Here is a 23,144-nt window from a genome sequence, read left to right as displayed (position 1 = left end):
AATTTTAGAATTGTTCTAAGGTTAATAGCATTGGCTTCATGAGAATCACAAACATCTGTGGATCCCTAAATGGCTAATTATAACAAAGAATAAAAATGAATGAAAGAAATGGTATCAGAAACTTTCTCCCAAAACCTAAGGCTAAGAACAATTATTAAGTAATATATGGGGGAAATTATAATAGCTAAGAAAAAAGAACAGAGAGCAAAACAGTTTCATGATTGCAAATATAAGAAACATTGACAGAAATCCCTAGTATGAAACTTAAGGCATCATTCATACCTCACAACATAGGATGTGGTATTCACCCACCCACCCATTTGACCAGTTTGATATACATATATATGTAAAATTTTACCTTTCATTCATTTTATTATACTGCTATACTTAATGTGAAAAACTTCTAGCTAGCTCTGTACTGTCACCTTGCCCTGAAAATCTTTGTAGTCATTCCCTGTTTAATACCCAGAAGTTATTAACTTGTATGTTCCAAATTATTGGAGAATCAAGACCCTGGGTTGGCAAACCAGAGCTAGGGATGAGTGAGCCACTGCCAGCGCTGAGCTGCCAGCCCACCATGCACAGGTCCTGCCCAGGCTATGGACTTCAGCAGCTCTAGATACATGTGGCCAACTGGGGAAAAGAGGAGGGAAGACAGGGTCGCAGCTATGGTGGCCGTGAGCTTCTGCGGGGGATCACGGTGCACTGTTGGTGAAAGGCAGCTGAGGTCTGCTGGCTGCAGGAGTGAGAGTAGGAACATGGCCATGACTCAGCCCTCCCCATTTGCCATGCCTTCCTCTGCAGGGATCAAGATGCCCTCAGTATCCAGCCACACACAGAAATGCAGTAAATAGAGGTTCCTGTAGCACCAACACTGCCCATATGTCTACGTGAAACAAGCTGGTAAAAAATCCAGGAACTCATTCCATCAGTGTTTAGGTACTTTTAAGTTCTGATTCCATTAGGAGAATAATGCACCAGTAAACATAATGTTCAAATGCTCAATAAATCAAGAACTATGAAATACTTGTAAGAGCCAGCAGCCCCTTAAGAATTTGAAATGTACTGAACCCTTGTCCCTTGCCTTACAACCAGCTGCCCCAGGACCTGGCTCTACCCACCAGGGGGCCAGCAGCCACCACACAAAGCAGGGCTTGGCAGCCAAATGGGCCAGGGGCATGCCCACCTACCAGTGTGCCCATAGTAGGAGGCCACAGCACAACAGAAGGGCCACAGAGCCCACACAGGGGGCACCCCTAGAGCATAAAGTCCTGCTGATCAGAGCGAAGTGTGCTGGTCTGCTCCACAGGACAGCTCCTACATAAGATCACTTCTCCAAGATCCAGAAATATAACATATCTACCCAGTATGTAAAAATAAACACAGAGAATTGGATAAAATGAGGAGACAGAGGAATATGTTCCAAACAAAGAAACAAGACAAAACCTCAGAAAAAGAACTAATTGAAGTGCAGATAGACAACTGACTCACTAAGAGTTCAAGATAATGATCATAAAGATGCTCAAAAAACTCAGGAGAAGACTGAATCAACACAGTGAGATCTTTAACAGAGTCAGAAAATATAAAGAAGACCACACAGAGCTGAAGTTTAAAATAACTGAAGTGAAAAACACACTAGAAAGAATCAGAAGTACATCAGATGATACAGAGGAATGGATCAGTGAACTGAAAGCCAGAATAGTGGAAATCAACCAAACTGAACAGAAAAAAAAGAAAAAAGAATTTCAAAAAATGAAGATAATTTAAGAGGCCACACTTACACGGTCAACTATCTATGACAAAAAAGGCAAAAATATACAATGGGGAAAAGACAGCCTCTTCAATAAATAACGTTGGGAAAACTGGACAGCTTACGGGCCAAAGAATGAAACTGAATTATTTTCTCACACTGTATACAAAGTAAACTTAAAATGGGTTAAAGACTCAAATGTAAGACCTAAAACCATAAAACTCCTAGAAGAAAACACAGGCAGTACGCTCTTTGACATCGGTCTTAGAAATATATATATATATATATATTACTCCTCAGGCAAGAAAGACAAAAGCAAAAATAAACAAATGGGACTACACCAACCTAAAAAGCTTTTGCACAGCGAAGGAAACTATCAACAAAATGAAAAGGCAGCCTACTGAATGGGAGAAAGTATTTGCAAACTCTATATTCAATAGGGGTAAATATCCAAAACATACAAAGGATACATACAACTTAACATTACTTAAACAAACAACTTGATTAAAAATGGGCAGAAGACCTGAACAGGCATTTTTCCAAAGAAGACATAAAACTGGACAAAAGACACATGAAAAGATGCCCAATACCATTAATCATCAGGGAAATACAATTCAAAAACACAATTAGATACCACCTTACACCTGTCATAATGGCTATTATTAAAAAGACAACAAATAACAAGTGTTGCTGAGGATATAAAGAAAAGGGCACCCTTCTGCACTATTGATGGGACTGTAAATTATTGTAGCCACTCTGGAAAACAGTATGGAGGTTTTTGAAAAAAATTAAAAATATAACTGCCATATGTCCAGCAATTTCATTCCCGAGTATTTACCACAAGAAAAGAAAAACAGTAATTTGGAAAGATACAAGCACACCAATTTTCACTGCAGTATTATTTACAATAGTCAAGATATGTAAACAACCCAAGTGTCCATTAATATTTGAACACAGAAAATGTGGTATACACACAATGGAATATTACTCAGTCATAAAAATAAAAATAAATTTTGCCATTTGTAACAACATGGATGGATCTAGAAGGTATTATGCAAGGTGAAATAAGTCACAGAGAAAGACAAATATTGTATTATCTCACTTATATGTGGAATCCAAAAAACAAAACAAATACACAAATGAAATCAAATCAAAACAAGACAGCTGCAGAGAACAAATGACTGGTTGCAAGAAGGTAGGGGGTGGGGGATGGGGGCAATGGGTGAAGGGGATTAAGAGAGATAAATTTACAGCATAAGGAATATGGTCAATATGGTCAACAACACAGTAATGACTTTATATGGGGACAGATGTAAAAGTTATCATGATTATCATTTCATGATGTTGCAAATGTCAACTCATTATGTAGTACACCTGAAAATACTATAATATTTTACATCAACTATATTTCAATGAACATTTAAAAAACAAAATAAATTAAGAAACAAAAGAATCTGAAGCATAAGAAACTTGGCAAATTAAATAGATGTCAAATTTGTTACATCTGACTGGCCAAGCCAGAGGTCTTCTGGTCCATCCTGTGGAAGAGGATGGTACATTTATGGACCTCTGTCTCCTGCTGTATTTTAAGACAAGTTGCAGAAGGGCTGGTTATTGGAGGAGGCAATCAGAGCCTGGAAGTCAGAGCCTGACTGGAAGTTCAATAAAGGCAGAAAATAAACACTTCATATAATGCAACATGTATATACACCACCCAAATTCAGTTTTTAGAAAACACTGCTGGTCAAACATAGAAAGAAATACTCTCAGGATGACAAGACTGATTTGTAACAGGTATAAGGAAACTGATGACCAAATTAATGTCAGAAGGGAATGGTGCTTATTATGACTGAGATAAATGGGAACTGGGGAGAGAGAACTTATCATTATTTATTTATTTAAGATTGTTCTGGAGAAAGAATGGTCAGATTCTCGGCAACTTCTCTCATACTTGGGGATTGTAATATTCCCAAAATTGGTAAAAAGCTCAGGCTGTTAATTCCGAGGGCCTGGATTCCAAAATGAGGACAGGACCTTGGGAAAGTTATTTAATCTCTCTGTGCCTCTTTCTTCTCTATAAAATGAGGATAATGAAAGAAACTACATCAGCTTATTTTGTTAACAGATGCAAAGACCTGAGAAACTTGAGATCTACAGACCGTAAAGGAATAGAGCGACATATTTTAACACATTAATTTTTAAAAAGCCTCTTCAGCAAGGCACCATAAAAATTTTAAATCACATGATATTGAAAAACCTTATAATGTATAACAGAGCATTAACATTTTTAATACAGAAAGAGCTCAAGAAAGTTTAAGAATCCAATAAAAACCTGAGCAAAAGAATACAAAGAGGTGATTTATAGAAGCAGAAAGAACTGAGTGGATAATATACATACACCAAATAAACAGCCTCCAAGTAATCAGAGATTTTGCAAATAAATGAAATTTCAAGTGAAAAATTTGATAAACAGCACCAGCAACAAGATAGCTTGGTGATAGTTGGGGTAAGAGTGCACAGTTACACAGAGTTGGTAGAAGTGTAAAAATTTCAAACATTATTGGTGATTAGTTTAGGAACATCTATTAAAACTTCTGAACCATTAGACTCAGCAATATAGCAGAAGGTATCTATCTTACAGATAGATAGATAGATAGGTAGATAGATAGGTAGATAGATAGATAGATAAATACAGATGGTATTCACTAAGTGAATACTCAAGTTTGCTCATTGTGTACCATTATTCATATGAAAGATAATGAAATCTACTTAATGTGTGCCAGTACAGGTGACTAGTTAAGGAAACCACAATTCCTTCATGGTATATTGTGCAGCCATGTTAACTTAAATAAGGTGGATTAATACTCATCAGCATCCAAGGATGTTCATGATATTATAAGCATTTTCTTGAGTGAAAAAGAAAGTTACACAGGATAAGAGTAATTACATTGGTGAAAACTGATATCTAGTTATTCCTAAAGATTAGGATCTTAGGAAATAAAGGGTAGAAATAGGATAATTTGACTTCGTTTTGTTTTCTGGAACCTACATATCACTTCTTTTTTTAACTTAAAAATAAGCTATACACTTAGAATTGATTTTTTTAATATTGTTTCCAACATTTCTATTAAATTGAAGGAAAAGATATCCATCTTAGCTCCGTATCTCAAATGCTTGAAACTGAAAAAAGAGCACACAGTCTTTGTATCAGTAGGAGAAAATGTGAGGAAAAATGGTTTACTGAGCTCTTTAAAAGGCAGAGGCAGAAAAGACAGCACTGACCACTTAAAACTTTAGATGGCAGTCAGAATTTTCTACCAATGCAGAAATAAAAGAATGCTAGTGAATGTGTCTCACTTAATAAATAAAAACTTTGAGATAATTTTATATAAAAGTAATGTTTTGAATCTGGGAAATTTATTTCTTTAACACATAAGTTTTCTTAGTATGGATGAATAAAAAGTACATCTTGGTTTTTTCTCCAGACTCTTCTAGGTCTTGGAGCTATGTTTCTGCTTCTCTTGGTAGTGATTTGTTTCCTTTATAGAGCCAGAGCTTGCACCAAAACGACTGCTCTGATTCAATATCTTGCTCCAAATTTACCTTTAGCTGTTCCATCAACTGAGAAATCTTTCATGGGTCTCTATTCCAATCTGCAGGTACACCAGCATGGAAGGTCTGCTGGAACATGCATTATGAAAGAAAAGACATTGACCAAGGTCTTCTGGTACAGCTGTAGCAAAGATCTTCTACCTGCAGAGAATATAAATCTAATCGTAAGTTTTGATATATATATATACCCATGAAACTATCACAACAAGTAAGATAATGAAGATCCCTGTCACCCTCCAAATGATTCTTCATGCCCCTGTAGTTCCCTTCCTCTTTCCCTTTCCAGCCTCACCCTTTACCCTGCCAGTCAGACCTTTCTGTCCCTAAAGACAAGTTTGCATTTCCTAGAATTTTATGTAGATGGAATAATACAGTATATATTCTTGTTTTGTTTTTGTTTTTTTTTTTTTTTGAAGGAGGAGCAGGCCACATGCCCCAACTGTCGTTGTGAGATCAGCAAGAGCCTCTGTTGCCACAACCTGGCCGTGGGGAAGGCCGTGAGGAAGGCCGTGAGTCAGCTGCCCTCCAGGTGTGGCTTCTGCCTGTGCCAGTTCCCCTGCTCCCTCCTGGAGAGGCACCAGAAAGAGGAGTGCCAGGACCGGGTGACCCACTGTAAGTACAGTATGTGTTCTTTTTTCTTTTCATTTAGCTAAAACATTTTAAGATTCAGCCATATTTTACCATGTTTCAATAGTTGATTCTTTTTCTTTTTAGTTTATAATTGGCTAACATTGATTTTTTTTTGGTTTAAAACAAGACAAATTTATCTACAGTTTTGTTTGTTTGTTTTTGTTTTTAGAAATTAACCATTTTATGGTCATACTGCCCAAGGCAATCGACAGATTTAATGCAATCCCTATCAAATTACCCAGGACACATTTCACAGAACTAGAACAAATCATGATAAAATTTATATGGAACCACAAAAGACCAAGAATTGCCAAAGCATTACTGAAGAAAAAGAAAGAAGCTGGAAGAATAACTCTCCCAGACTTCAGATAATACTATAGAGCTACAGTCATCAAGACAGCATGGTATTGGTTACAAACACAGATATATGGACCAATGGAGCAGAATAGAGAGCCCAGGAATGAACCCACAAACTTTTGGTCAACTAATTTTCAACAAAGGAGGTAAGAATATACAATGGAATAAAGACAGTCTCTTCAGCAAATGGTGTTGGGAAAACTGGACAGCAGCATGTAAAGCAATGAAGCTAGAACACTCCCTTACACCATACACAAAAATAAACTCAAAATGGATCAAAGACTTAAACATAAGACAAGATACAATAAACTTCCTAGAAGAAAACACAGGCAAAAGATTATCTGACATACATCTCAAAAATATTCTCCTAGGGCAATCCACTCAAGCAACAGAAATAAAAGCAAGAATAAACAAATGGGGCCTAATTAAACGTACAAGCTTCTGCACAGCAAAGGGATAAACAAAACAAAATGACAACCTATGCAATGGGAGAAAATTTTTGCAAAAGATGAAACTGACAAAGGCTTGATCTCCAGAATATATAAGCAGCTCACACAACTTAATAAGAAAAAAAAAAAAAAAAAACAACCTAACCCAAAAATGGGCAGAATACCTAAACAAGCAATTTTCCAAGGAAGAAATACAAATGGCCAATAGGCACATGAAAAAATGCTCAATATCACTAATTCAAAGAAATGCAAATCAAAATACAATGAAGTATTACCTCACATCAGCCAGAATGGCCATCATTCAAAAGCCCACAAATGACAAATGCTGGAGAGGCTGTGACGAAAAGGGAACCCTTCTACACTGCTGGTGGGAATGCAGGTTGGGCAGCCACTGTGGAAAACAGTATGGAGATTCCTCAAAAGACTAGGAATAGACTTACCATATGACCCAGCAATCTCGCTCCTGGGCTTATATCCAGAAGGAACCCTACTTCAAAAAGACACCAGCACCCCAATATTCATAGCAGCACTATTTACAATAGTCAAGACATGGAAACAGCCTAAATGTCCATCGACAGATGACTGGATAAAGATGTGCTACATTTATACAATGGAGTACTACTCAGCCATGAAAACAACAACATAACACCATTTGCAGCAACATGGATGGCCTTGGAGAATGTCATTCTAAGTAAAGTAAGCCAGAAAGAGAAAGAAAAATACCATATGAGACCGCTCATATGTGGAATCTAAAAAAAAAAAAAAAAAAAAAAAAAACAAAACCATAAATACAAAACAGAAATAGACTCACAGACATGGAATACAAACTTGTGGTTGCCAAGGGGGTGGGAGGTAGGAAGGGACAGACTAGAATTTCAAAATTTGTAGATACTGACAGGCATATGCAGAATAGATAAACAAGATTATACTGTATAGCACAGAGAAATATATACAAGATCTGGTGGTAGCTCACAGTGGAAAAAATGTGATAATGAATACATGTATGTTCATCAGTATACTATATGAGAAAAATAAACTTTCATCTCAAACATTTTCATGTGATATTTGATATGTGTGTAAAAGAAACTACATGCATTATCTTTTAAAATTCTAAATTAATAAAAAATAAAGATACATGAGAACAATATCAAGCAGGTTTCTTTATAGAGAAATTTTAAACTGGAATACAAGCATACCTCAAAGATTTTGCAGGTTCGGTTTCAGACCACTGCAATAAAGGCAATATTGTGATAAAGTGAGTCACATGAATTTTTTGGTTTCCCAGTGCATCTAAAAGTTATGTTTACATTACACTGTAGTCTATTAAGTGTGCAACAACATTATGTCTAAAAAAATAATGTACATACCTTAGTTTAAAAATACTTTATTGCTAAAAAATGCTAACCATCATCTGAGCCTTCAGCGAGTCGTAATCTTTTTGCAATCGTAAAATCAAAGATCACTGATCACTATAACAAATATAATAATGAAAATGTTTGAAATATGGCCAAGAATTACCAAAATGTGACATAGCTACACAAAGTGGGCAAATGCTGTTTGAAAAATGGTGCTGAAAGACCTGCTAGATGCATAATTGTCACAAATCTTCAATCTGTAAAAAAGGCAGTATCTGTGAAGCATAATAAAAGAAGATATGCCTGTATTCTTCCTAAAAATCAAATAAAAGGCAACAATGCCTACCTTCCCTTCTAGTACTTAATATTGTGGTGGAATAATAACAAATTAAAAAGTTATGAAACAAACAAAAGGAAGCAAAATTATTATAAGTAGATAATACTGTTCCTTAAAGTAAAAGTAAGACTACCTTTGAGCCCTATTAATAAATACTCCACCATAAATCTAACCACTCTTGAGCTCTAACCACTCCTCCATCACTGTGGTTTGGTTTTGCCAGTTTCTGAACGTCTTACAAATGAAAACACACTTCAGATAATTTATATCTAGCTTTTTCATGCAATGCTACCTCTGTGGAATCATCCATATTGTTTTATGTATCAATAATTCATTATTTTCATTGTTAAGTACTGTTTTTTGAATAGATCAAAATATATGTATCAATTCTAGTATTAATGTACTTTTGCTTTGTTTCTTTGGCATATATGGGGGCTACTATGCTTTAAGCTTCTGTGAGCATTTCTTTTGGTGGATCTAAGCCACAATTTCTGTCGGATATATGCCCTGGGGTGGAGTGGGTATGTGTATACATGTTTATCTTTATAGATACTACCAAATACTTTTTAAAAATTTTACTAGTTTATACTCCCATCATCTACAATTGTATATCAGTGTTTTTAATTTTTTAATTGAATCTTTTTAGTTTTAGTTATTCTGGTATGTGTGTTGTGGTATAATATGTTGGTTGTAATTTGCTTCCCATGAGAAGTCATGATGTTGAACACTTTTTCTCAAGTTTATTGATCATTTGGATATCCTCTTTTGTGAGGTGCCATTTCAAATTCTTGACTGTTTTTAATTGGATGCTTTCTCATTTTCTGGTTGATATTGAAATACTACTTTAAAAATATGCAAGAAAGCTACAGATATAAATAAGCTGGAGATACAAGTAAACCCATAATCTTCGGAGTTTTTAACCCTGGTTAGTCTGACAACATCATCATGGTCTTTGGGTTTACCATGTGATCTTTCTGATCCAACCAAAATGCGTCCTTAGTAGTGTTCTTTTGTAGGTTCATACTCCCTTGCAGGTAGGAGATCTTGACTAATTCTGTACCAGAAGTCCTTTTCACAACGGCTTTCTTCCCTAAGTTGCATCCCAGAATTTCCTTCCTTCATATTAATTTCATTCAAGAACATCCCTTCTGATTGCAATAGAGACATGCAGAGAAATTTCTGCTGTAACTTATTCAACAATTGCTGGAAGGGCTAAAGTTAAGTTTGGAGCAAGACACTGAGTTATAGGAGTCCTTGTTAGTGAAAATACTTGCTCTAAAAGGAAAAATAAGTTAATGCCAAAAGGCCCAGAAACATAGATCCAAGATCTAGAATAGTGCTGGAGAGAACAATCAGGATTACTTTATTCATCCATAAACTACTGTGAAAAATCATATAGTAAAGAAGACAGCATTTTTCAGGAATCAATTACTTACTCTTAAAGTTACATCAGTGTTTTTATTCATTAAATGAGAAACATATATTACAATTTTCTTATTTATGTATTATCAGGAAAATATGATTTTCATCCAAAATTCTATCTGTTCCACCTTTGCCTTTTAACAGAATCCAATGAAGCGGTCTTTCCACACTGTCCTTGGTGATACAAAGGCAGGAGTCATCTTCCAGTACAAATTTTGGGAGAATGAGTTAAGACAAGCTCTCTTTGCTTCAGAAAAACAGAAATACTGGACACAATTCAAGAGTCAATTTCAAACACATAGCTAAGAAAGGGAAAAAAAAGATATCTAGGTTCCAGAAATTAAAAGGAGAGTTTAAAGATCTCATTTCTACCCTCTATTCCCTTAAATTCTACTCTTTTTTTAAAAAATTGAAGTATATTTGATTTACAATGCTGTGTTAGTTTCTGGTGTACAGCATAGTGATTCAGTTATACAAATATATTCTTTCTAATATTTTTTTCATTATAGGTTATTATAAGCTAGCAGATACAAACTACTATATACAGACTAGATAAACAACAAGGTTCCTTACTGTATAGCACAAAGAACTATATTCAATAGCTTGTAATAACCTCAAATCCCTTAATCTGCTTGTTCACTCAACTTGTTAAGAAAACACTTCGATTCAAGTGAAAACTCTTTATTTAAATGAATTTATTTGCTGTGTAGTATTCCATAATATGAAAGGACCAGTGTTTACTTAACAAATCCTCTATAATAGCCCATTAATGTGACTACAATTACCCTTTATATAAATAGGGCTGCAATAAATAAATTTGTGTTCACATTTGGGCAGGGGTATAGACAGAGTATTTCTGTAATATAAATACCTAGAACTGCATTTTCTGAGTCCAGTGGTTTAAAAATTTCTGGTAATTTTTACCAAAATAATTACTGATATGTGAAAATTTTACATTTCTACTGTGTGTGCTCTTACCTCAAACATCATCAAGCCATCTTGCTGTTTATTACATGGTTTTTCTTGTAAATTATCCACTTGTAGCTATTTCTGCTTTTGAAAATTAACTCTATATTTCTTGCTCATATTGCTATTGGGTTAAGCTTTTCTGAGCTCTTTTTAAATTGACAATGTTATTATTCAATTGTATGGTTTAAGATTTTTTCGTACATGTTTCAATTTTCTTGATAGTTCTTTACTGGACAGACTTTTTCTTTCAATTCATGTATTAAAATGTGTTGTTCATTTCCTTCTGGCCTTGGATTTCACATCACTCAGGAAGAGCTTTCCCATCACTCAGGAAGAGCTTTCCCATCTGAAAATTTTAAAACTTTTCATATACACATTTTTCCTAGTATCTGATAGGTTTGTTTTTGCTTCATATACTTATAACCATAACCACTCAGTGATTTATAATACTCACTTAGCAGCTGGATTACCTGAGACATAGAGAGGTAGAGCAACATGCTCACAGCCATAAAGCGGTGTATGGCAAAGCTGGTATTGAAACCCAGGTGATCTGCCTTCAGAGCCAGCACTCTTATTTCTTCTTATTCTGTACACATCAAATTTCACTTTGTGTATTGTGGGAGATTTGGAATCTGATTTTTCCCCCCAGATAGCCTATTTTCCCAACAATATTTATTGCATTAGTCAAGCTTTCCCCCTTTAGTTTAAAAACAACCATTATTCAATTATCAGCTCTCATATATACTTGAGTATATATATGCCAGGAATCTTAAAGCAATTTCATTTGTTTTTTTTTTTTTGTGCCAGTACCAACTTTAAAAAGTTCAAATAAAAACATTTTCTTTCTCTTTAAATAAAAAGTTATATATGTTTCAACAAAAACATGTTTTTGCAAAGGCATATGAAAATGCAATTCAGATTGTTTTTGGAATCAAAACTCGGAACGAAACTTCTTAAAATCCATCTTTCCCAGGCTCTTCCATCTGGATTCTGCTCACTCCATCCTGCACCCTATTCCTCCAGCCCCTGCACCACAGAGCCCCTCAAGATCCTTTCCCTTTACCTCTCTTTCTAAATCCCCGGAGACCCTCTCTTCAAATCTTCTCTGACTACATAGGGAGTTTGCCCATTTTTTGACTCCTGACACCGCTTTGCTGGGTCTATTCTTCTATCCATCTTCCATTTATTTTCCTCCTTTACACTGTGAAAATTGCTTTGTATTTTTCTGGGGCAATTTCTGTATCCCTGTCTATACTTTATAAATACACATAATGCAGCACAGCAAAAGACCAAAAACCAAGCAGGGAGATACACAATTTTTCTTAGAAAGTACCCAAGAGGGAAAGGCTGTTAATACTTACTCATTTGTTTTTTTCTTTGCTTCTGTTAATATTTCAGTGGAAATGGATTTGCATTTAGCTTGTTTCATATATTTAAATAAATAAATGAGGACATGGGGCTGATGAGGGAGCAGGGCGGATGAGGTCTACCAATGGTCCTGACTCACAGCTACCACTGGCACTGCTTGGGGTGCTTGAGGTGATTCTGGCAGTTGTCCTGCAAGGTAGGGTCCTGGTCCCCTTCTCATTTGATGACATAGTATGGACCCCAGTTCCTGTGGCCTGATCTCTACTCTGGAGAACAGACCCCTGAATGTTATTCTTAGAGTACTGCAACGGTCAGTACCCCTTCTTCACCCTAGGCCTACCAAACCACATTGCTTGTGTGGGTGCCAGAGAAAGTCAACATTCACCCCCACGGGAGACACTTGGGGTCTCCTTCTTTATTAATTTTCCTTATTTCCTTACTTTTTTAACAAACCTTTTAACGGATAGGAAGCCCCTCCTAATTTCTATCCTGATATCCTCCCAAAGGCTGAATTCACTTACTTTCATTTAGAGGCATATTCCTTGGAAGATCCTCTAAGCTTCCAATCTTGGCTCCTCACTGCTCAGGAGGGGGCCCCTCCTTTCTCCCTCTCCTGCCCTCCTGCCCCCAATACAGCCCCAGCTGTCCACCTGCTGATGAGGCCCAGGGAGTAATTTCTCCATCCAGGTCTTATCCCCAATAGCATGAGACCCTCTTGTGCTGCTAGGCTGAGAATCTGCTGGCGCTGCTCATGGAGGGCACAGTGGCTTGGTCTCTTGTCCACGGCTGACTGTCTTCCATCAGCCTCTGAGGTAAACTGATGTCTTTCCTATTCTCCAGGCGTGAGAGAAGAAAGATTCTCAGTGGGTACGGAAGCTGTGAAGTCTCCTTCTTGCCTAGATTATACCCCTGAGTCTGAGTCCAGCTCAGGGAGAACTGAGGCTGAAGCAGACCTAGTACCCCAGCACGGGCATATCTATTTCTTCAAAAGTATGTTTTTATGTGGCATGGGTTTCACAGTTTATTCAGTGTATACTCAGAATATGATATCATTATCTGAATTGCCTAAATATATTTATATAAGGTATTATATTTTACATTTTTTCCTTATGTACTGAAGATGCCTAGCTTGAACCTAAATAGTGTTTTCCCTTGGATTCAGACCAGTGTGGCCTGTGACGGGGGTCTTAGAGTGATCTTACAGGGATCAATTTGCATGAGATGACAAGGGACCACCCAAGAAGAACCCATCCTGAGGACCACAGCCTGGTCCAATCACAATAACTCTGCTCAGGAGTAGAAGATCAGTTTTGACAGAGCCATGCAGTGTGACACTAGGATCTCCTGTGGCCTTACCCTTATGACCATGCCCACGAATGCTGTGAAAGAGGACAATTAGTGGGTTTTTTGTTTGTTTTTATTTGATTTTTTTTTTGCTTATTTTTAATATCTAGGCATGATATTAAAGCACATGATAATCTGAGAGAGATGTTCTGGAGAAGAAATCTTTCCTCTGGAGTATCACACTCTACCCCACGTGTCTATAATGCCATGCGTGGTTTTTGGTGTTCAGACATGAGCCCATCTGCCCCAGGGAACTTTGTGCCTAGAACTTACAACATAAACTTACTGGTGGAATCTCTAGCATCCTTTTTCCATGGGACCCTTGATTTGTATCTTCTGAGACTATTTACCTATAGAATGTTACAACTGAATCCCTGATATGTCCCAACTTGTCTCTGCCCTTCTAATTTCAATTCATGGTAGAAATCAACTTATTGAGAAGCATTTGACATTTTTATTATTTAGTTCAGCTCCTGAACACTATCCTACCCACAGAGACTGTGTCCTCTTTCCTCTTCCCCTCTGCTAGACACAATTGGGTCCTTCAAGGTATTTTTTCCTGTAACAGCACAGTTTGCTCTGGAAATATGCTTAGTTCCTTCCCAGTTCCATCCAGTCTTTTCCTCTTCCACTTCTCCCTCCCTCCCAAGGAGTGAGATTAGATTAGGAGATGTTACTTTAAAAACACCTGCTATACTGAATAATATATTGGCTAAGAATTCAGTTCTTAATGCTCTCAAGTTAACTGTTTTTTTTAATTAAAAAAATATTTAACACCTTTATCGTGGTATGGTTCCTGTAGAGTAAACTACACATATTTCATGTGTACAATTTGATGAATACCGGTAGATGTATACACCAATGAAACCAACGCTACAATCAAGATAGCTAACATTTCCATCACTCTCCAAGAAGTGCAATTTTTGAATTCCCAATTTATCCCTTCCCAAGAGTGGGATTGCTGGATCATATGGTAAGTCTATCAGAAATGAAAAAGGAGAGGTTACAACCAACACCACAGAAATACAAGGGATCAGAAGAGGCTACTATAAACAACTATACGTCAACAAAAAGGACAACATAGAAGAAATGGACAATTTCTTAGAAAGGCACAATTTGCCCAGATTGAACCATGAAGAAGTACACAATATGAATAGACCAATTACCAGCACTGAAATTCAATCAGTAATTTAAAAACTCCCAACAAACAAAAGTCCAGGACCAAATGGCTTCACAGGTGAATTCCATCAAACATTTAGAGAAGAGTTTACACCTATCCTTCTGAAACTATTCCAAACTGCTGAGGAAGGAACACTTCCAAACTCATTCTATGAGGCCATTATCACCCTGATACCAAAACCAGACAAAGATATCACAAAAAAAGAAAATCACAGGCCAATATCACTTATGAATAAAGATGCAAAAATCCTCAACAAAATACTAGCAAATCGATTCCAAGAATGCATTAAGAGGATCATACACCACGGTCAAGTGGGATTTATCCCAGGGATGTAAGGATTTTTCAATATCCACAAATCAGTGTGATACACCACATTAACAAATTGAAGAATGAAAGTTAACTCTGTCTTGATCAGATTAATAACCACTTTGTTCATCTGACATGAACCCAGTTGAATTTATTCTGTTATTTAGAATAATTAAATTTCTCCCAGGGATCTATGCCTTATAATAGTACAAGGCTTACACTGAAACCTAACTTGTTATAAATTTACTAAAACAATGTGCACTTAGCTGTCTTACATAGAAAAAGTTACATGATTTATGGGTCAAGGTAACCTGCCTTTTGTTCTACTCAAACCTTGATCTGCCCTTTCCAAGAGGTACACATCTCTTACCTTTGTTCATGAAAATTTAACTGAACAGGTTTCCAAAATTCTAAGAAGCTGGATTTCCCCAGCATTTAAGGTAAACCCATGAGACTGTTTTTGTGTTCTAATCCCTTCCCTGTATACTTGGAATGTGACTCTGGCTATTCATCCCTAAACACTCGTTTCATGCTGGCTATCTCCTGCCTATCCATAATGTTTCAAGTAAACAATCCAAAGAAATCAGGAAAATTGCCATCAAGTCTTTACTAACAGTTGGTAGAAAAACTGATTCAGTGGCCAGCCATTTTGGACAATAACAAGACAAGTGGTTTTTTGAACAGAACAAAGGGAAGAGTGTAAATGCCTTATGTAACTATAAAATTGATCCATTTACAGCATTTGCATGTATTGTTTTCATAATTTTTTCCAGCATATTAAGTTTTCTATAAACTGAACAAAAGTTTGAAGTTGGTACAAGTGGTTTCTATATTACTTGGTAGTTGAAAGCATTACTATGACCAGAATGACAGGGATCAAAGGCCCACGAAGGGTAGATTCAGAAAAAGATTGTCTAAGATGACCAGAACAATCAGGAGAGAGGCTCCCGCCTGGACATCTGCCCTACATATCATACCATGCCATTATTTCACCATGCCCTTAATATACACGGATAAAAAAAAACACTCTTTCATGAGAGAAAGACAGATACTTTTTACTCCAAGAAGTAGCTTATCCAAATTTCCCATCCAGGAAAAGTAGAGAAAAAGAAAAACAAAAATAAAAACTTTACCTCTTAGCAGACATATGTAAGCAAGACTTTCTCATCTCTAGATAGAGTCTCCTCACATATACAACCGCCCATGACAATATGGTACTGATATAGCCCTTCTTTCCTTTAACACCTTATTTTAAATTTCTTCATTCATTCAGTATTTAGATTGTCCCTGTTACGTGCTCAACAATGTGCCAGGTAAAGAGTTAGGAAGTCTCTACTACCATGAAGTAGGTCATATGCTAGTTGGAAGATGGAGAAGTGATCAATTAAGGTACAGTGTAGTTCGTGACACATGGTAAGAGTTGTGATCTGGAAGGGCACAGATTCAGAGAAATCAGACTGTAATGGCTTCCTGTGAAGGGAAGACTTTTAAGTGAGTCATGAATGGCAAGAACACATATTAGGAAAAGAATACGTTTCAGGCCAAGGAAATAGAATGTGAGTTTGGGTTTCCTATGGCCCTAAATGTAAGTTCTATATGCAGTGCTATTAGAGGTCAGATGCTGAGAAAGCAGACTCTGAGACAAAAATGACCCCTCAGGAGTTTATCAGGGAGTATATGGGATCAACACTCAAGGGAAGAGAAGCCAGGAGGATTAAGCACGGGGAAAGTTTAGCTGCAGTGCAATCACAAAGAGGACTTGGCCACAGTGGGGGGCTCTGAAGCTGGGATGACCCTTCAGAGGCGGAGGGAGCCTTTACACCTCCACATCGACCAGTCACTGGACACAGGCAGAACCCCAGGAAAGGGGAGAAAACTTGGGCTAAACGTCAAAAGCAATTCGAGGAATGAACCCCACATCTATTTATTTACCAAACATCTCTACATCTCAATAAAGAATATTACTAGATCACTTGCCATCTTTCACCTGGGATGAATCCTCTATCTTACAGAAGTTTGGTTTTCTTAGTGCCCACAACATATTCTTTGTCTAATTAGTTACTGCTACAGTTGCAGTTCTGATTTCAGTCAACCACAGGCATGAGGATCAGAAACTCTTACAGAAAGAAACTCAGTTTGGACCATTTTCCTTTAAAGGCAGTTATTATTACGGGGTATTACTGTCTCTACATTCAGCTTCTTAAAGAGGGAAAAAGACCATCTAATCTGCTGCTGTGAAAAGGCAGTGACAGAAAAAAAAAAAAAAAAAAAACCCCAACTATCCTTAGCAACTACCTCCTATCCATAGGACCATAGTATTTGTGGGAAAATATGAATCACTAAGCTCAAGACCATGCCTTCATCTGTTAAAAGACTAGCAAGGATATAAAAAACAGGGATGTGGTTCATAAAGTGTAGTCATGGGACCTGCAGCATCAGCATGATCTAGGAATTGTTAGAGATGCCAATACTCAGTCCCCACCACAGAATTACTGGATCAGAAACAGTGGGGGTGAAGCCATGTGATCTGTGTTTTAACAAGCCTTCCAAATGATTCTGATGTGCTAGAGGTGAGGCTTAACTTACTGCACACGATAACCATCCTAAGCCAAATCTCTAGAAGGGGTCATATTTATTCTTTTTTTTTTTTTACATTTTAAAAATAAAATAGCTATTTTATTTTTCCTGGTTCTAAAATGAACCCATATTCATGGAAATAATATTTAATCTGAAAAGTGTAAGAGAATGGATATTCTATCACTGATGTGAACATTTTAGTGCATATCTCTTCAGACATTTTTCACACATTTTATTTACAGAAAACATGGTACTGTACTTGCTATTTCATAACCTGTTTTTTTTGTTTTAGTAATCTATTTAGCTTAGGATGTGTAGGTGTAACAATAATAATTCAGATGACTCAGCCTGAGAGTACAAATGAACTTACCCTTACCCTGAGCTCACTCAGGCATTACTAACAGGGCACCAAATCTTTTAAGGTATTTCTCTTCCTCAAAATCTCCAAGCTTAGAACTCTGGTTTTAAAGTTTTAAAAGGGCACATATATTTAAAAGCAATCCATTTTTAGTTTGTATTAGGCAGCTAAAGAAAGTTATACAAGCAGGATATCAACTTATAAAGCTAAATGTTTGGGGAAACATTAGCATGTAAAGTATTGGTTTTAGCTTCTAAATATTAGTGTTATCTGCTGTAAGTTTCCACTTGGCAGCTTCTCTATTCTGTGCTCCTTAGTTCTTAGGAAAGAAATATCCAGGAGGAGAAAATATCCTCTCTGTAATTCAAGACTGTGAGAGTATGCAAACTTGAATAAGAAAAGCCAGGAGAAAATTATCCTTAATGTCATCATTATATTTCCCAGTGACATTGCACAATGCCATTCAAGTTCGTAGTGCCTAGAACACAATGCAGGCTTTTGAGTCAGGCTGACCTGGGAGGGGATCTTAGCTCTGGCATTTGCTAGCTCTATGGCTTGCTATGTTATTTTGAGCAAGTTACATACTTCACTTTTAAAGTCTTGTTCTCCACATCTGAGGAAAGAAGAGAATAACAGAAACTATCTTGCAAGATTAATTTGAGCATTGACTAACATGTTAACTGATGGATTTGGTTCTGAAAAGTTCGTGGTTGAAAGAAAACAACAAAAACTCTACAGACCATGAGACGTAAATGACCTGTAACCAAATTCAAGTTGAGTGCAGTAAATATTTCTCCTTTCTCCACTTCCCCACTTCTGCGTGAACTTGAAGGTCAGTAGGTCAACCCCCGGTCCGAATGTGACGGCGACAAAGACTTCCTCCTGACTGCCCAGCCTCTGCTTCCTCACCCCCTTCCACTATTGCAGCCACCTGGCCTCAGTCTCAGGCTCTTATCTGATTCCTCCTCCTCCCTTTCAAGCCAAATCCAGAAGCACTGGCTAACAGTTAATACATGTGGGCTAAATAAACCGAAATGGAATATGTTCTTTTTACATCCAGTGATAACTTTTACCTAGAATTATACAAGGAATCTGAAGCAGAACACGACATAAAGTAGCAGAACGAGCACCAGATTGTGAGGCCATGGCTCTGCTTCTCACACTGGGCAAAAGTCGCTGTGACTGTGGGAAAGTCACCAAGCCTCAGTGAATGAACTTCAGCTTCTCTGGCCTCACATTCATTCCATGACTATTTCGGGGAGCTCCTGGCTGGAAGAGCTGGAATCCCTTCATCACCAGCATCTCCCGGGAGCAGGAGCCCTCTCCTTTGGCCTGGGTGCTCTTCTGTCCAGCCGTCCTCCTCCCCCATGCAGCCCTCCTCCTCTCGGCCACCCCAAGGGCAGGCTAGTTCAGTCCTGTTTCTTCTAACCTTCACCTAACTTCTTTTCACCAGAAAGACTCCTTCATATATATTTCTGATTTCTGTGACTTATTAGATATTTTATTATTTTAATTTGTTATATTCACATGATTAAAAATTAAAACATAAAAATACGCTGTAAAGCCTCTACCATCCTGTCCTCCTCCCCTACTTTCTCCACCCCACCAAATACAGGCTATCACTGTAATTTATTTCTTATATATTCTTTATCCACATATAAGGTCAAATATAAAATTTGTCTTACATTTTAATCTCAAATACAGCATTTTACATACACTGTTCTGCATCTTGCCTATTTTTTACTTTATTTTTTAGTACAGGAGGAGCACTCTCATTCTTACCTCCAGATGAATAGTGTTCCTTTTTGTGAATATACCTTAACTGTCTTTAATTAGAAGATTTTGGGCGTTTCCTATCTTTTGATATTATAAATAATACTGCAATGAAAATATTGTATGTCATTTCACATAGTTGCAATTGTTTTTACAGGGCACATTTTAGACCTATACTTGATGGATCAGAGTATATGCGTCTATAATTTTAATAGATGTCACCAAATTGCATCCACAGTGATCACAGCAATTTCCAGGGCTCTGGCAAATGATAAGAGCATTCCTCCTCAACATCTCCATGAGTGTAAGATCAAACTTTAAGGTTTCACCTATCTTTTAGGTTATAAATGGCATGTTATTCACTTTTAGTTTATATTTTTCATTGTTATGAGTGAGGGTGAACCTCTTTTCATGCATTTATTTTTTTCCTCTGCAAACTGTATGTCCTTTGGCCTTACTTCTAGTGTGTCAACTGTAACAAATCTTCAGTGTGTAATGATATTTTCAGATCCTGCAATACAGATTATTCCTAGTATTTCTCATTGTTTCTACCAATTTCTGGCAAATAAAGAAATCACTGGAATGAATATTTTATCATAAGGAAAGTATTATTACAGTGGAGACACATTCCATTATATTGCCAATTTTTATGAAAATGTAACCATTTGAAGCACTAATTATGAAATATAAATGAATCATTCAACTCAAAAATATAAGATGGATAGAAAATACAAAGTGACATCACAAAATAAAAACAATTGTAGTCAGTATGTATAATCTTAAAGCACAAATCAATGTGTATATATACATGTATATACACACACAAAACCAAAGCAATACTACCATTTTAAGACAAAAGAAAGAATAGCGTCTGGAGAAATCCTCCCACTCCTCCACCTACCCTATACTTTTAAAGCCTGCAGTTGGCTCTTGCTCCACAAGGTTCAAGGATCCATTCCTTGTTTGCTCAGCTTTCCTGTGAGTTGGATCATAAAGAACAGACACCGGTTGATTTCTATCTGGACAATGGTCCAGGCACAGCTGCTGTATTCCTGACTTTCCAGGTAATCATGGATCCTTTGGAAGTAACTTTTAACCTGTAACCTAAGGTTCTCACTACCCAAGATGCCACTTCTCTGTTCAGCTTGCAGTCGTATGAGTGTTTCTAGGTATTCCAGCTGTTGATGAAGTTCAGAGAGGAATCTATCCATTTGGATTTCTTCCCAACCATCCAGAGAAATAACTGCCCTGAAGAGGTTGAAAATCTGCTGAAGCATCTCATGAAGAATGGCCAGTATGTGTCCTTTCTGATACTGGTGAGGATCCATAGACTTCTGGGGAAGCAAGAAGTTTTTCCTATGTGGTAGACACTGCTGAATTGATGAGGTCCGCAATTTATTCAGGAGTTTTAAACTCTCTCTGTTTACTCTTCTTTGTTGGAAAAGAATCGGTTTCAACTCTCGGGAGAAGATGGTGGAAAAAGCCAGCAGCACCAACACAATTTCAAAGAAAGGCTTGTTAATCATGTTGAAGGTAAACTATTCCACTTGTCTCTTGGCAGACTTGATAAAGCTCCACTACTAGAGAATATCTATCTTTTGCGCATCTCAGCTTACACTAGAAGGTGTTCTCTTTTGTAGGTTTGTTTTCTAATGCTGTCATTTCTCCAAGTTTACATGTTAGGCTTTCTGGTTCCCTTTTTATAGTGTTCACGTGACATTTCCTCCACTTTCCCCATTGTGTTGGCTGTTTGAGGAAGTAATCAAAAGAACTTGTTTTCTTTGTATGTGTTCCTTGAGACAATTACAAACCAGTCATCCAAAAGTACCTTCTATTACTCTCATTATTTATTACATTCAAAGTTTCACTCAACACAATATGCTTTCTAAATATTTAGTCAAGCTTATTAAAGTTCTTTTATGGAGAGTTGTTCTTTTTTTTTTTTTTTCAAAGGAGTAGTCTTTCATGGAATTATATTTATCAGAGGCTTAGCAGCGCCTATAAGGCACTCAGGGGCAAAAACTAAAACCTATACAGGCTACGGTTAAATAAGAAAAATTTGATAGAGTAAATTTAAAGATCAAATTGTTTCCACCACACTGGAGAAGAAGAAAGGTTTTTAAAGGTAGAAAAGGGGCAGAAAAAGAAAATTATTAGCAAAGAATGTATTGTTACAGGCAAGGTTGCCTTCCTAAGGGGAACGGAGGGGCCTATGGCAGATGACCTCATCTAGTGCTGACCAGGTAATTCCAGGTTGACTAAAGGTTACGTTGAAATTGCAGTTAGGTTAGGTATTAAGCCCTGGTTTGCTGACATGGTCTTTAGCACAAGTAACTCCATTTGGGACCTGTTGTCTCTTTTTTTAATACTACTAATTTAAAATCTCAAATAGAACTGTAAATTTGCACAAATGCTTGAGCAATTTAATCTTAATGTATGTTTCAGCAAACTTAAATTATTTTGTATCTTATCCAAGAAGTTTAATATCTAAGAGTCTACCCCATGGAAGTAATATGGAAGGGAAAAAATTAGCAACAGAAGTTTGTTGTAAAATTATAGCAATTGCAGAATACTGGCGACAGCATATAGGTCCAACAATAGCAGAATGGTTAAATAAATGTTGGTAATCCATATAATGAAATGCTATATAACCACAATAAATGATAAAACGATATGTGAGAAGAGTTTGGGGGCAGTTGGCTAGTCTATATTCCCTAGGGTACTAATAACTATGGCAAACCAATGTGACGGTTTTACATTAATAACACTTACTAAATTACAAATTCTCAGTTTCATATCCTAAATGCTCCAGAATAACCCTTCAGTCTGCCTTTCCAATCTTATTTCTCACTGTTGCTCCAAATGCAGTGTGAGGGAACCTGAATTCCAGATAAAATTAATGACTCACTATTTCCTCAGTACAACTAGCACTTGTGTGTGTGTTTGTGTTTATTAATGATGTTCTCTCTCTGAAACATCACCTGCTGCCTCCTTCACCCCCAGTACCTGTCTGTTCAAGGACTAAGGACTACTTCTTTAGCGTCTAGATCTCCCCTCAAGGAGCTATAATCTCTCCTCTGGATCTTCACAGCATTTTGTACCTCTTAAGACACTTTTCTTGGTCTGTCTTATACACGGCTATTTATTCACTTGTCTTAAACCTTCTAACATTAAAAATTTTAAGTGTGTGGAATAAATACTCATCTTTTTTTTTTTACTGTCTATGCAAATACAGTAGGAACTTAATAAACCTGTGTTGACTTTGAGTGAATCAATGTGCTCTAGCACAAAGTCATACAAGATGTCACATCTTATATCTGACCATTTCTCTGTAGGCAGATGGGTGAAATCCTGAGT

At 36.9% G+C, this 23,144-nt stretch overlaps 1 protein-coding gene across 1 annotated transcript; it reads right to left on the bottom strand.

Moving 5' to 3' along the window:
- Positions 1 to 20,407: 20,407 nt before the first annotated feature.
- On the bottom strand, positions 20,408 to 22,273 carry IFNE (interferon epsilon). The gene has a single exon (XM_031449624.2). It carries the CDS (start codon positions 21,311 to 21,313, stop codon positions 20,732 to 20,734), a length of 582 nt encoding a protein of 193 aa, XP_031305484.2. The 5' UTR covers positions 21,314 to 22,273; the 3' UTR covers positions 20,408 to 20,731.
- Positions 22,274 to 23,144: the final 871 nt, after the last annotated feature.

The sequence above is a fragment of the Camelus dromedarius genome, chromosome 10 (genome assembly GCF_036321535.1).
Source record: "Camelus dromedarius isolate mCamDro1 chromosome 10, mCamDro1.pat, whole genome shotgun sequence".
Classification (NCBI taxonomy): domain Eukaryota; kingdom Metazoa; phylum Chordata; class Mammalia; order Artiodactyla; family Camelidae; genus Camelus; species Camelus dromedarius.
This window is presented reverse-complemented; position numbering and strand designations above follow the sequence as displayed.

Coding starts and splice junctions, on each gene's coding strand:
- IFNE (XM_031449624.2), bottom strand. CDS start 21,313: ATGATTAACAAGCCTTTCTTTGAAATTGTGTTGGTGCTGCTGGCTTTT.